At 40.9% G+C, this 17,500-nt stretch overlaps 1 protein-coding gene across 1 annotated transcript in view; it reads right to left on the reverse strand.

The window, feature by feature from the left end:
* The window catches only part of ppp1r16b (protein phosphatase 1, regulatory subunit 16B), a 70,667-nt gene that overhangs the window by 26,788 nt on the left and 26,379 nt on the right, over positions 1 to 17,500 (reverse strand). Inside the window, exon 2 of the mRNA XM_056240288.1 lies at positions 16,122 to 16,466. Within this exon, the coding sequence (XP_056096263.1) occupies positions 16,122 to 16,380 (259 nt within the window). The 5' untranslated portion in view covers positions 16,381 to 16,466. The remainder of the gene's footprint in view (positions 1 to 16,121; positions 16,467 to 17,500) is intronic.

Raw genomic sequence — 17,500 nt, forward strand, 5'->3', positions numbered from 1 at the left:
CATACTCAAACACACACACACTCAAACACAAACATACTCAAACACAAACATACTCAAACACACACACACTCAAACACAAACATACTCAAACACACACACACTCAAACACAAACACACACAAACTCACACACTCAAACACAAACATACTCAAACACACACATACTCAAACACAAACATACTCAAACACAAACATACTCAAACACACACATACTCAAACACAAACATACTCAAACACACACACACTCAAACACAAACATACTCAAACACACACACACTCAAACACAAACACACACAAACTCACACACTCAAACACAAACATACTCAAACACACACATACTCAAACACAAACATACTCAAACACAAACATACTCAAACACACACATACTCAAACACAAACATACTCAAACACACACACACTCAAACACAAACATACTCAAACACACACACACTCAAACACAAACACACACAAACTCACACACTCAAACACAAACATACTCAAACACACACACACTCAAACACAAACATACTCAAACACAAACATACTCAAACACACACACACTCAAACACAAACATACTCAAACACACACACACTCAAACACAAACATACTCAAACACACACACACTCAAACACAAACATACTCAAACACACACACACTCAAACACAAACATACTCAAACACAAACATACTCAAACACACACACACTCAAACACAAACATACTCAAACACACACACACTCAAACACAAACACACACAAACTCACACACTCAAACACAAACATACTCAAACACAAACATACTCAAACACAAACATACTCAAACACACACACACTCAAACACAAACATACTCAAACACAAACATACTCAAACACAAACATACTCAAACACACACATACTCAAACACAAACATACTCAAACACACACATACTCAAACACAAACATACTCAAACACACACACACTCAAACACAAACATACTCAAACACACACACACTCAAACACAAACACACACAAACTCACACACTCAAACACAAACATACTCAAACACAAACATACTCAAACACAAACATACTCAAACACACACATACTCAAACACAAACATACTCAAACACACACACACTCAAACACAAACATACTCAAACACACACACACTCAAACACAAACACACACAAACTCACACACTCAAACACAAACATACTCAAACACACACATACTCAAACACAAACATACTCAAACACAAACATACTCAAACACACACATACTCAAACACAAACATACTCAAACACACACACACTCAAACACAGTGGCGTAACGAGCCAACACCGGGCCCTTATGCAGGATTATCAAGGCGGGCCCCCTACTAACGTTACAACAGTAACGTGATGACGCAATGTCCACGAGTAGGCTTTTGCATGCAATACGCAAGGAACTGTTTACACCTGGCCACTTCATGCTTTTTCTGTGATCGTATAGCTATCCGATCGTGAAAAGACCAGGTGTAAATTCCCTTCCAAACGCATTCGAGACGGATTTGAATCCGGTCGCTCAAACCACTTCAGGAGGAGGTCTGGGCCGCATTCCAGACGACACTGGACAAGTGTAAATGCATCTGGTTGTTGAAACCACATATGTCAATTTTACTCCTCTAAAAATGCTAAAAAAATAAACGTGTGAGAGCGTGTTATAAGCTATATGTCATAGTCAGATATGACGACGCTTCTGCAACAACACGCATCACCGCAGATGAGCATCTCTTCATCAAGCCAACGCACAAACTATCGCAAATCAAAGTGAAAGTAAGTCGCAGACGCTCGCTTAACACACAATCATCTTCATTAAAAGTAAAGAAACGAAATGATCTTACCAGTACTGTTGCCGCCAGTGGCGGCCTTAAGCATCTGGGGGCCCGTTTCAATAACTAATATGGGGCCCTACATAAAACATAAACATAATAGAGCAGAAAAAGCAATATTCCTGTTGGTTTGCATCAATGGTACATTATTTTATTACGTGCTCTTTCAGCTTCATGAACAGGCAGCTTAACATAGAAATAATCCAACCTTATTCGATTAAAACTATATACAATTAACTTATATATCATGGAATAAGCCTCGCCCTTTCACGCAGGGTAACTTCACTTTTGGTAGACTGAATAAAGCTTTTCTTTTGTTGTCCGATATCTTTCGTTTTTCAGTTTCATTTCCTCTTAAAATTCTTTTTCTGCTCAAAATAACATTTTAACCTAACGGCAAAAAAGGCACAAGTATAAATACATAAACTACCGATATTATTCAGATCGCTTAAGCCGTTCGCGGGAGTGGTAACCGCGAGTTCTACCAATCAGACGTCAGTGTTTTGCAAATAACAAGGTTGATTTCATAGCTTGTGGCTTTTAAAGGAGCAGAAACTTTCATTTCACAACCTCGTAGCTCGTGGTCAATCTACCTTGAATGGTTTAGACATTATGGCTGAAAATCAATATCCTACGGAGAAAATGAATGGGATTTTGCTGGTCTGTTGGGGCCCCCTTGGAGGGCGGGGCCCGTTTCAATTGAAACGGGTGAAACATAGGTAAGGCCGCCCCTGGTTGCCGCTCTCTCTAATTAAGGTCTTCGATTTAGAAATTTTAGCTGATGATCAATATGCAGCTTATCTGTTGCTTTCGGTGACGTGAACTCTATTAAATCTGCATATAGCGCGGAAATTGAAGATCGGATTTATATCTGTTTTGCAAAAACACATTTATGTGACCAGCTGTAAATGGAATCGTTTTGATAAATCAGTAGCTATCCGATCTGAGAAAACGCATGAAGTGGCGCGCGCGTGTAACGTTAAACAGCCGACCCGGGGATTCCCCAGTCGCAGCTCAAAACAAATTACACCAAAATCCATGATTGTTCGTTTCACACATGTATTTAATGATCTGTAAAATATGTTGTTGTCATTATTTATTTAAAACAAAATCGTGATAAAGTAAAATGAGATCAAACTAAAAGTAGTAATATGCGATAGGGGGCCCCGGCTGTCAATCAATATCTTCCAGTCAAGCGGGCCCCTGATTGGTCCGGGCCCGTAAGCAACCGCGTACCCTGCTTACCGATAGTTACGCCACTGCTCAAACACACACTCACTCAAACACAAACACACACACACTCACATACTCAAACACACACACACACTCACACACACACTCAAACACAAACATACTCAAACACACAGACAGACACACTCAAACACAAACATACTCAAACACAAACATACTCAAACACACACATACTCAAACACACACATACTCAAACACACACACTCGAACACACACATACTCAAACACACACACACTCAAACACAAACATACTCAAACACACACACACACACTCAAGCACACACACACACACACACACACTCAAGCACACACACACACACACACACACTGGTGTTCTGTTTACACTGGTAAACTGATTCTCTGGTGTTTTCGCTGCATTCCGGCGCAGGGAGGAGCAGCAGACGAGATACAACACACACACTCCATTACAGAGAGAGACAGGAAGTGTGTTATCAGTGTGTGATGATGATGATGATGATGAACGGGCAGATTCCAGGACGCCTGTGTGTGGGCTCGTGTCAGGACCTCTAGTGGGCTTTAATGACTTCACATTCTCTACAGACTCGATCATAAAAACGCTTCTTATGTCCACAGCACCAGACAATTCCAGTGGAAGTTTATTCCATTTCAAGTAACAACATTTCTTTTACGGGTTTAGCTTTAGTCGACTGAGTATTTCCTCCTTAAAACTGCAGTGAACCAAAGACAGTCTCAAAAACACGGTTTGAAATCGCTGGTGTTTCTGACGTCACAAACGACCTTGTAACCAATCAGATCAACGTGTGATCGTCAACCAGTGGATCTCTGAGCTGAGGGAGTGCGTGGAGGCGGGGCTCATTTGCATATTCATAGAACCGCGCATACTAAATGAGGCGAGGGTGTCGAGTTACATTCAAGATATTTTAAACATTTAAATATGTAATTTTGGTGATCAGAGATGAGCTTTAAGGGATTAATGATCGACTACAGGGGGACTTTCACTATAATAACTGAGTTCATATGAATATGTGCAGTGAGAGAGATCATGATAATGAGAAATGTTTATTTGCTCGAGTCAATAAGCTGTTAGCACAAATTGAAAGCGCATTATTGATAATTTAATCTACACAACAGCCACGTCAATGTCCGACACTTTCAGCGTTTATCTGCAATGTAATTTAAATGTACTAAATAAAGTGGATATAGAACGTCATGTTAAAATGAAACAAAGATAATATCAGAACTTTTGCATGTTTAATGTAAAAATTACAACCTATACAATGAATAAAAAAAATCCAGAAAACTGGGTATTGAGAGCTAATAATTCAATAAGCCATACAAATTAAAATAAATAAAACACGCACTGAAAACATGAAATATTGAATTTGTTTACATGCATGTCATGTGATTAATAACCCATATTAGAGAAGCATATACCATGGCAATGTGTCGTTACATTATTTAAATATTAAAGTGAATGGTTTCGCTTCGTTTTGTTACATGCATTTTATTTGAATTTGTTACTTTGATTTTATTACTGACCGTTGACTTTAATAATTCAGATCTTCATGGAGAAATGCTTCAATAGCTGCATTACAAATTAATATTTAATGTGTTATTAAATAAAAAGAAGTATATTAAGGACATAATTAAGCAGCAGTCGGGTTGATAACGAGTAAAACACTGTTTGTTCACTGGTGTAATAAGCTGTCAGTAACTGAGCTTCATTACACTGATGATGATGATGATTATGATAGCAGATATTCAGATTAATGCTCATCACGAAAGCGTCTGATATTAATTAAAGGATCAGTAACGATCAGTGAGGAATCTGACACTGGCAGAATACAGTCGAACCAGCATTACTCAGACACTCCAACATTTCTCACATTATCAGTTTATTCGCTATAGTTTAGGAAACGGTGATAAATATGAGCAGAACTCAGTGGATATTTGACTGGTTTTGTCCGTCCTTCTGTTAGACTCTCACACATGAATTATGTTGAATATCTGTCAGCTGTTAAATTTAACTACACAATTAGATAATACCAGTTTAGCTCAACCAGTGACCAAGCAATGCTTCATGTTGTAGAAAACATGATCAGCTCACAGTGGCCGGATAATATTTGGTCCCAGATTGTTATTAATGTCACAGGTAGTCACTGTATGAAGAATATTTGGGTCTAATATGTCACAGTTTACTTTATTTTGCGATCCTCACTCACATTAATGTTTCACACAGTGTCCTGATCACACTAGTGAAACAATATTAAAAATGATATCTGGAGTCTGAATGATATTTGGTTCGACTGTAACTTACAAACCCTCATATCTGATCTTTCTGCTCACATCATAACCATGTAACCCAGCAAACATGATGTGTGGTGCGATACTGACACTAGATACCGATAAACTCGCCCACAGCAATAACTAGCAGAAACACATCCATTAAAAACAATGCCATTACAAACACACTCAAAAAGGTTTACTATGAATGTTTGTGCAGGAAAACAAGACAAAAATATACTGATATTTTGCTCCCATTTTGTTTCTGCCACGCACTTCTTTTCTCAGAACTGTGATAAAACTTTCAATTGCGAGAAAACAAGTGAGAAATGTGGGATGAAAAAGTCGCAAAGTGGCGGAAACAAGCTTTCATACATTTTTTAAGATATTGTTCTCTTGAACAGAAATATTTTGGAAGCTTGTTTCTGCCACAGAATGAAAAATAAAAAAAGGTAATTTGCGACTTTTTATCTCACAATTCAGACTTTTTATATCAGAATTGCATGTTATAAAGTTGCAATTGTGAGTTATAAAGTCAGAGTTGCGAGATGTAAACTTGCAATTATGATAAAAAAAGTCGCATTTATCTTTTTAAATGTTTTATTGTGTGGCGGAAATAAGCTTTCATAGGAAAGAAACGCTGCTTTATATTCCAAATTTAAAAATACAGCGACTGTAAGCAGCATTTGGTTTGTTTTCACAAACTGAGTGTAAAAGACGTTCTGTTAATGACCCTCTTCTAACGACACTTTCCAAACAGCGGGAAACTCCTCTGGAAACCGTCCATAAACGGATTAAAGGAATAAACATTCCTCTTCCCTCCTTCACACTCGTCTGCAGTCTGGAGCTTCATTTATAATTCATGAAGTGTGTTAAAAGCTGTAAAGTGTGTCGACCGACCCGCTCTGTTGAGGTCTTCAAACGGTAAAAGTGTCTCAGAGCCGACGAGACGTTCTGTCCTCTCACATCACATGACATCACATGACATGACATCACATCACATGACATAACATCACATCACATGACATCACATCAAATGACATAACATGACATCACATGACATCACATGACATAACATCACATGACATCACATGACATAACATGACACAACATGACATCACATGACATAACATGACATCACATCACATGACATCACATGACATAACATGACATCACATGACATCACATGACATAACATCACATGACATCACATGACATAACATGACAACATGACATTACATTACATCACATCACATAACATTACATCACATGACATCACATCACATGACATAACATCACATGACATTACATCACATCACATTACATCACATGACATCACATCACATCACATGACATAACATGACATCACATGACATTACATCACATGACATTATATGACATCACATGACATAACATCACATGACATCACATGACATAACATGACACAACATGACATTACATTACATCACATCACATAACATTACATCACATGACATCACATCACATAACATCACATGACATTACATCACATCACATTACATCACATGACATTACATCACATCACATGACATAACATGACATCACATGACATTACATCACATGACATTATATGACATCACATGACATGACATCATATGACATCACATGACATAACATGACACAACATGACATAACATCACATGACATAACATGACACAACATGACATCACATCACATTACATCACATGACATAACATGACATCACATGACATTACATCACATGACATTACATCACATGAGATTACATGACATTACATCACATCACATGACATAACATCACATGACATTACATCACATGACATTATATGACATCACATGACATTACATCACATGACAACATCACATCACATGACATAACATCACAACAGATGATATCCCAACATGACATAACATCACATGACATCACAACACATGACAACACATGACATCACAACAAGACATCACAACACGACATCACATCACGACAACACATGACATCACAACATGACATGACATCACAACATGACATCACATCACGACAACACATGACATCATGACATGACATCACAACATGACATCACAACATGACATGACATCACAACATGACATCACAGGTGAACGACACTAGAACACTAGAGCACAGTGAGAATGAAGATCTAGTGCACTACAGAGGGGCCATCATCCTTCAGAGGGAATCACTGATCAGATCCTCCCAAATATTTATTACATGAGAAGTGTTAATAAAACACTTATATTTCTATAAATAACGTGATGGACATGAGAGATATGAAGAAACAGAGCAGGGCACGACAAGTGGAGACGAGGAAGAACTCACAGATATGAGAGAATGTAACTCATCCCATCATTCATAATGCAGATAGTTCAGAATTGATCTGCATTATCATATTAGTTTGACTATTTTAATAATATTATCTTTAATTTTAGTGTCCAAAAGCAAAATAATCAAATGAAATTTAAATGTTCATCCAAAACAAAGCACATCTTTATATTATATACTATGATAGACCAATATAAATCATTTTTAATGTTATTATATATATATTATAGAACAATATTTACCATTTTAAAATAATATATAATATATTAATGACGAATATAAACAATTTTATTATATATAATATATCTATATTATATACCAATACAAGTTATTATATATAATATTATAGAACAATATGAATATGAATTTCTAGGAGAAATAACTATTTGATAAATACGGATGATATTAGAGTACTCTAGTACAGGAATGTGACGCACTCGAACCCATGGGAATCACTGCTGCCATCATAATCATAATCATAATGAGACGTTATCATGTGATCTCTGGTGGAGCCGGAACGAGCAATTACTGAAGAATCCCAAACATTTAATCCCACTCCCAAAATCCACATCCCTGATCACACGCACACACACACACACACACACACACACACACACATGCTCAAACACACACACACACACACGCTCAAACACACACACACACACACACATGCTCAAACACACACACACGCTCAAACACACACACACACATACTCAAACACACACACACACACACACACACACACACACACGCTCAAACACACACACACACACATGCTCAAACACACACACACGCTCAGACACACACACACACATACACGCTCAAACACACACACACACACACACGCTCAAACACACACACACACATGCTCAAACACACACACACACACACACACACACACACACACACACACGCTCAAACACACACACACACACATGCTCAAACACACACACACGCTCAGACACACACACACACATACACGCTCAAACACACACACACACACACATGCTCAAACACACACACACACGCTCAAACACACACACACGTGCTCAAAGACATACACACACACACACACGTGCTCACACGCACACACACATGCTCACACACACACACACACGCTTAAACACACACACACACACACATGCTCAAACACACACACACGCTCAAACACACACACGTGCTCAAACACACACACACACACGCTCAAACACATACACACACACACACACGTGCTCAAACACACACACACACACATGCTCACACGCACACATGCTCACACACACACACACACGCTTAAACACACACACACACACCTACTCACGCACACACACGCTCAAACACACACACACACACACACACACACACACACAGTCAAACACACGCACGCACACAAACACTCACATGCACGGACGCACACACACACACGTACGCACGCACGTACGCACGCACGCACACACTGAAGGCTTGCATAAGGATGTATGAGTGTATATAGTGTTGCTGAGTAGGCAGTGAGTGGATTTTGCTTACTAAACTACAAGCTCATCTAATGTACACAAACACACACACTCTCTCTCACACACACACACACACACACACACACAGAGAGAGAGAGAGAGAGAGATATGCCGCAATTAATAGAGACTGGAGGAACAGCAATATAAACATCAAAACACAGTAAAGTGCCTTTTGAAATCTTGTCAGATCTTATTACCTTCTGCAATGTACACACACACACACACACACATTCTGTCTCTCTCTCTCTCACACACACACACAGTGCTCTGCATCCTCAGCTTAATAGGAATTCAATGCATATGATTTTCACCTGCTGGACCATAAAACAGCTGAAAAAAATCTCAGAGACAGTCAGAGCAGAACTCATGAACACACACACACACACACACACACACCACAACAGACACGGCGATGAGTTTCACACAGGTCTCCATCCCTCACATCATCAGCAGAACATGCATAAATGCAGCTAATTAATATTCATGAACTGAATTGTTATCATCTTAAACCCGAGCTTCCACACACACACACACACACACACACACACACACACACAGCAGAGTTCCCACAGAACGTTCTCGAGCGCCAAGGAATGTTAATGTGCATCTGGAACAAAGACAGTGAGATGTGAATGAGTGACCTAATGCAGACTTAATGAGCACTGCTGTGACACACACACACACACACACACACACACACACACACACACACACACAGTCTGTCAGCAGACTCTCACAGCGAGTGTTTGTTAGTAAACTCGTAGGAAGAGTGGGAGGAAGTTCATCTGTGAAACAGACGGATCTATCAGACCTGGAACTCATCACACACACACACACACACACACGGATCCGGATCAGACCTGGAACTCATCACACACACACACACACACACACACACACGGATCCGGATCAGACCTGGAACTCGTCACACACACACGCACACACACACACACGGATCCGGATCAGAACTGGAACTCGTCTCACACACACACACGGATCCGGATCAGACCTGGAACTCATCACACACACACACACACACACACACACACACACACACACACACACACACGGATCCGGATCAGACCTGGAACTCATCACACACACACACACACACACACACACACACGGATCCGGATCAGACCTGGAACTCGTCTCACACACACACACGGATCCGGATCAGACCTGGAACTCATCACACACACACACACACACACACACACACACACACACGGATCCGGATCAGACCTGGAACTCATCACACACACACACACACACACACACACACACACACACACACACGGATCCGGATCAGACCTGGAACTCGTCTCACACACACACACGGATCCGGATCAGACCTGGAACTCATCACACACACACACACACACACACGGATCCGGATCAGACCTGGAACTCATCACACACACACACACACACGGATCCGGATCAGACCTGGAACTCGTCTCACACACACACACACACACACACACGGATCCGGATCAGACCTGGAACTCGTCTCACAAACACACACACACACACGGATCCGGATCAGACCTGGAACTCGTCTCACACACACACACACACACACACACACACACACACACGGATCCGGATCAGACCTGGAACTCATCACACACACACACACACACACACCAAAGACTTAAACTAGGGCTGGGCGATAAATCGAATCGCAGCAGAAGCACAGCCGCCGAAAACATTTACAAACTGAATCTGCAGGGCCGCCAACTCTCACGAGTTCACTGTTTACACGCTCTCACACACACGTGCATTATCTCACGCAGAGAAACATCGCGAAGCAAAGATCAAGAGGACACTGACACCGACAGACTAGACAGAGCAGGTTATATTGATATGAAACAGATTCTCAGCTCTCAGATTCGGTCAATTTTATTACGAAATTCAAACAATAAACACCGTTTGGCGCTTGTAAATGTGACGTGAAAGATCGCTGACAGATCTCAGTTCAAGCGGCGCGTGAACCGATCATCTGTTACTCTTCACTACTAACTTACCCAAATGTAATGAAATCGATCGATCAGTGTTTTTCAACCGCGGAAAGATGTCCATAAAGCAGCTGGAGAACATACGTCACGTCACGTTACATTTACCTCAGGATGCCTTTTAATGACCCATAGCACACACGTTAGTCGGACTTAAAATAATTGCTATAGAGAGGAGTATTTTGCTAAATATGATAACTATATTACACATTTATTATATTTTTACCTATAGCATTAAAATATTATAACGTTGTTTGTTATTATAAAAACACATTATATTTAATTAGAGTTAGTTTTAACCTTTAATAATACCAGCTGACAGGGTTTACAGCATTAGGTGATTTATTTTTGGAGAACAATTAACATAACACATTAAGGTAGGCTATCTACTGCACCTAATATTTACCCAAAGGAATTGATATTGAATCAGTATCCGAATCAAATCACAAGAATTGAATTGAAATTGTGAAATTTGTGTTAAGCAATAATAAAAACAGTAGCATACCAGTCTTTGTACCATGTAAACATTGTGTTTACATAGTTAATAAACTTGATAAAATTATGTTTAGTTACCAAATAATTTGACAATCACAATAAACATTGTGATGCAAGTTTTTTTTTTTTACACCCCCCCCATCCCCATCCACCCATTTTATGTTATGTTACATTTACACTATTTACAATGGCTGGGCCTGCCCTCTTGTCTTTTTGGCTTGTTGTTTCTGATTGCACTTTAATCCAGATAATATCCCAGAAGGGAATATCAAAACAAAATAAAGTTAAAACTTGTTTTGAACAATTTCTTTGTCATCTACAGATTGATTTTAAGTAGGGAGAGAAAAAAATCGATTTAAATCGTAAATCGGATTTTTTGTGAAAAAATCTGTGATTTTTTTTTAGGCCAGATCGCCCCGCCATAACTTATGAATCTGTCAGCAGAATTTACTACAGTATTTCTGAGGTCATGAACTGCTTTATGGCTCGTCGTGTGATTAGTAAATATGAGAGGCGGACAGATGACAACAACTTTTATCTCCTCATTAATGAATTAGTTTGCACTGGTAAACACTCAGAGGCTGAAACGCAGTCACATCAGAGATCGTTTCATGATATGAGAAAAGTTTGGAATGAGTCAAAATTAATCAAATATAATAGCCAGAAAATATAACCATCAAAACAACCCACAGACTGCTTCTCTTACACGACCAGCACAACCAAATAAAACGGAAACTACTGAACATCCTCTCAAAACCTCAATCATGATCAGTAGCTCTGCTCAAACTCATGCCAGCGGCTCCAACTACACAGACTAAATATTTAGTTAAAGCTCGTGTGTAAAGAAGCGCCATAAACTACAGCTGTAGACGAGAGACATGAACCTCATCACACACACACACACACACACACACACACACACACACACACACACACACACACACACACACACACACACACACACACAATCTCACACACACACACACACACACACACGCATACTCTCACACACACGCATAATCTCACACACACACACACACACATTCAAGGTTATTATAATTAACTGAGACTAAAGTACATTAAAAAAGCATTTCCTTTACTTAAAATAAAATAAACAATAACTTTGTTTAGTATCTGTTCATAATGAAGGTCGAAACACAATATATCAATCAATATATCACATGTTAGTCTGGGCAAAAAATAGCAGAGCATAATCGTACAGGCCGAGATGAGATTACGCTGCATGATAATCTGATGGGATTAAAGCGCAAGCAAATCCAGCCTGTGTTTCTCCTGCAGTCACACACACACACACACACACACACACACACACACACACACACACACACACACACACACACACACACACACACACACACACACACACACACTTCACTACTCCTGCAGTCACACACACACTTCACAACTCCTGCAGTCACACACACACACACACACACTTCACTACTCCTGCAGTCACTCACACACACACACACACACACACACACACACACACACACACACACACACACTTCACTACTCCTGCAGTCACACACACACACACACAGACACACACACACACACTTTACTACTCCTGCAGTCACACACACACACACACACACTTCACTACTCCTGCAGTCACACACACACACACACACACACACACACACACACACACACACACACACATACACACACACACACTTTACTACTCCTGCAGTCACACACACACACTTCACTACTCCTGCAGTCACACACACACACACACACACACACACACACACACACACACACACACACACACACACACACTTCACTACTCCTGCAGTCGCACACACTCACACACACACACACACACACACACACACACACACACTTTACTACTCCTGCAGTCACACACACACACACACTCACACACACTCACACACACACACACACACACACACACTTCACTTCTCCGGAGAACGAGCTGATTGTCAGGCTATGTTCCTCATCTGGTTGCCAGTGTTCAGGCTTTCTTCCGCCCATTATCTCACACTCGTGGAAGGACTCGCTCTCGCCCGCAGAAGCTCAGACGCTTTTACACAGAAATCAGGGCCTCTTTTTAGCGCCTTGTTAAATGACGTGTCGAAGGGAAACCAGATTTCACACGACATCACTGGCAGAGACATAAACACGTTTTATAAGGTCACTCGCCGTTCGCCAGACAAACCCGTACCATTAATTATTCTGCAGCGACCAGATGTTTTTTTTGTCTGTTGATCTTTTAAAGTCGCCCTGTAGTCGATCGTTAAAGGAGAACTCCGGCGCAAAATGAACCTCGGGTGTAATAACACATTGGTACAGACTAAATCGTTCCCTGAGATTTGTTTTCATGATAATCGAATGTAAAGAGTTTTATCTCTAAAAACAGTTTAGCTTATAACGCTAGTATATTGGGCATCGAGTAAGCAAAAAGAGATCGCTAGTTAATACCATTAACAAGGCTCAAATTAGCCCCACACTAACACGGCAGCATAATGAGTGTCCTTACATGCAAACCGAAGCATTGAGAACTTTGTAAGTGTATAGACAGTTTAATAAGAAGATACTTTACACAGACAGTACAGTTAGCGCATACAGACAGCAGCCATCTTGGAAAACAGTCTCGATCAATCGAACCACGAAGGTGAGCGAACAGTACGTGTAGATATTGAAGATAAGATAAATTATATTTATTTTTTTTATTTTCTATGTTGCCTTCAGTGCTTCTCTTATGCGCTCAGTGCTTTCTTCCGGAAACAACGGACCATATGAGATTCCAAGTCACAGTTCAGCTCACGAATCACCGTGTGCGTGGTTTGACTGATCGAGACTGTTTTCCAAGATGGCTCCTGTCTGTATGCGCTAACTGTACTGTCTGTGTAAAGTATCTTCTTATTAAACTGTCTATACACTTACAAAGTTCTCAATGCTTCGGTTTGCATGTAAGGACACTCATTATGCTGCCGTGTTAGTGTGGGGCTAATTTGAGCCTTGTTAATGGTATTAACTAGCGATCTCTTTTTGCTTACTCGATGCCCAATATACTAGCGTTATAAGCTAAACTGTTTTTAGAGATAAAACTCTTTGCATTCGATTATCATGAAAACAAATCTCAGGGAACGATTTAGTCTGTACCAATGTGTTATTACACCCGAGGTTCATTTTGCACCGGAGTTCTCCTTTAATCCCTTAAAGCTCATCTTTGATCACCAAAATTACATATTTAAACATTTTTTCCTTTAAAAAAAGATCTTCATGCCTTAAAATATCTTGAATGTAACTCGACACCCTCACCTCATTTAGTATGCGCGGCTCTATGAATATGCAAATGAGCCCCGCCTCCACTCACTCACTCAGCTCAGAGATCCACTGGTTGACGATCACACGTTGATCTGATTGGTTACAAGGTCGTTTGTGACGTCAGAAACACCAGCGATTTCAAACCGTGTTTTTGAGACTGTCTTTGGTTCACTGCAGTTTTAAGGAGGAAATACTCGGCAATGCTGTCGACTTATGAACTTACACATGGTGTGTCTTAAAGCGTATTAAAAACACCACATAGACACATAAACAACATTAAAAGCTGGAGTTTTACCACAGGGGGACTTTAGAAAATAAACTCAGATGGTTGATGAACTTTCTGTTCAATATTTTCATCCATTAGAGCAATTTTACTTAATTCTAATTCTGATGAACCGAAACTGATCCTTAAACCCCAGAATGGATCTTTTAGAGGCTGTTTTCAGTGGATGAATGAACAGAACTCCACTACACACTCTCTGTCGCTCCTCCATCCCATAATCACAATCATCTGGGATACTTCTGATACGAAACAAAGTCCCAGCTTTAAAATCCTGTCAGTTTCATCAGTAAATTCAGCCAGTGTGTGTGTGTGTGTGTGTGTGTGTGTGTGTGTGTGTGTCAGATGAAGCGATCATCTCCTCCTCTTCACTACTAGTTACAGCAGCAAATAAACATCAATGAACATCAGAAGGAAAGTTGAAAGATTCAGAACAACTTCCTGAAATCAATCATGTCTCATAATCCATCAATCAGTGTTTCAGCCGTCAGTCAAACAGCGGAGAACTACACAAGTACTTAAATATGTTACTACGGTCTGGAAAAGCCTGCAGTTACACGTGGTAATTTTGTACATTCTGTAGCAATACATGTATGTAACATTAATTAAAGTGTATGAAGATTGTACTTGAGTGCCCTTCATGTGTATCTACATACCTTATCCTTCTGAAGCGTAGTCTGCATTAACTCCCCAGTAAACAGCAATTGTACATAATCTGCACTACAACATTTAATGTGTGTTTGAATATATCGGCGGTGAACTGAAGCGCCTCACCTTCGCCGGGGTCGTTCCTCGCCGACGCCTCCAGCAGCGCGACACTCGCGGCGAACGACACCCTCCGGCGGCTCTCCTGCGCGCTGCCGTGTGCGCGCCGCTTGTCGTTCCGGCGCTTCTTGTTCTGCATGTCCTTCTCGTACACGGCCCATCGCTTCAGCTGCTGCGTGCGGCGCTTCTGTGCGGCCCGGAGGCGCTCCAGACTCGGCACCTTATCCAGATTCTGCAGCTCCGTCAGCAGCTCCAGGTGACTGGCCATGGTGATGAAGACGAGGATGAGGAAGATGAGGGATCTAGCAGGGACTGGAGCCTCTCCCTGCCAAACCTCCACCCGTCATCCTGAACCTGAGGAACACACAGATCCAGCATTAAGGCCCTTGCACACTGAGGGCCCTATCTTGCACCCGACGCAAATGACTTAGTACACTGACGCATGTATCATTCCTATTTTGCACCCGCGCAAAGCGGACTTTTCCCTCCACAGACGCACGTCGGTTAACTAAGAAATACACTTGCGCTCCCCGGGGCGGTTCAGCGGAAAGAGGAGGCGTGTTCCGGCGCAAACTTTCCCTCATGCTATTTTGCTGTTCTATAAAACAATTGCGCCACTGACCAGAAAAAACCTAGTCTAAAGTCAGTGGCGCGTTGCGCGTTGTTCATCATGCTATTTTAAGCGCGCATGCTTGGCCATAATCAATGTAGCGTGTGCACAGCATACACGTTGATTCTCTCATCTAAGCAGCAGTTTTCATTTTTGCAAATCATACATTATTACGATAGATAGATAGATAGATAGATAGACAATTTATTATAAAAGCATGTAGCTTACACATTTACCCAAATTATCATACGCCTGTTTAACAGAAGTTAATTTGTGTGGGTTTCTCCATCCCCAATGTCACTTCTCTGTGTTTTACGGCCCTGACGAGAACGTTGCTCTCCTCGGCTGTGAACGCTCCTGGCGCGCGCCTGGCAAATCCGCCGTTATAATAGGAATCCGCTTTAGAACAAGCGCGCCTGCTCTTAAAGGGAATGTGAGATGACGCTCTGATTGGTTTATTTCACGTTACGCCCAAACCACACCTATGAATAATGAAGCTACTTCAGACCAACCCCTTTTAGATTTGCGCCAGGCGCAAGAGGCATTTATCCCGCCGGGATCCGCCCACAAAGTTACTTGCGCTTTGCGAGTCGGCATGGGTTACTCAGTTAGCCTAATCGCTGGTTTGATTAGCATTGAGAGATGATCTTTTGGAAAGATGAAGTGTGTGTGATGGAGAGTGTGCGATGGAGAGTGTGAGATGGAGAGTGTGTGATGGAGAGTGTGATGAAGAGTGTGTGTGATGGAGAGTGTGTGATGGAGAGTGTGTGATGGAGAG

The sequence above is a fragment of the Rhinichthys klamathensis genome, unplaced genomic scaffold (genome assembly GCF_029890125.1).
Source record: "Rhinichthys klamathensis goyatoka isolate OS25496 unplaced genomic scaffold, OSU_Roscu_1.1 h1tg000586l_1, whole genome shotgun sequence".
NCBI lineage: Eukaryota > Metazoa > Chordata > Actinopteri > Cypriniformes > Leuciscidae > Rhinichthys > Rhinichthys klamathensis.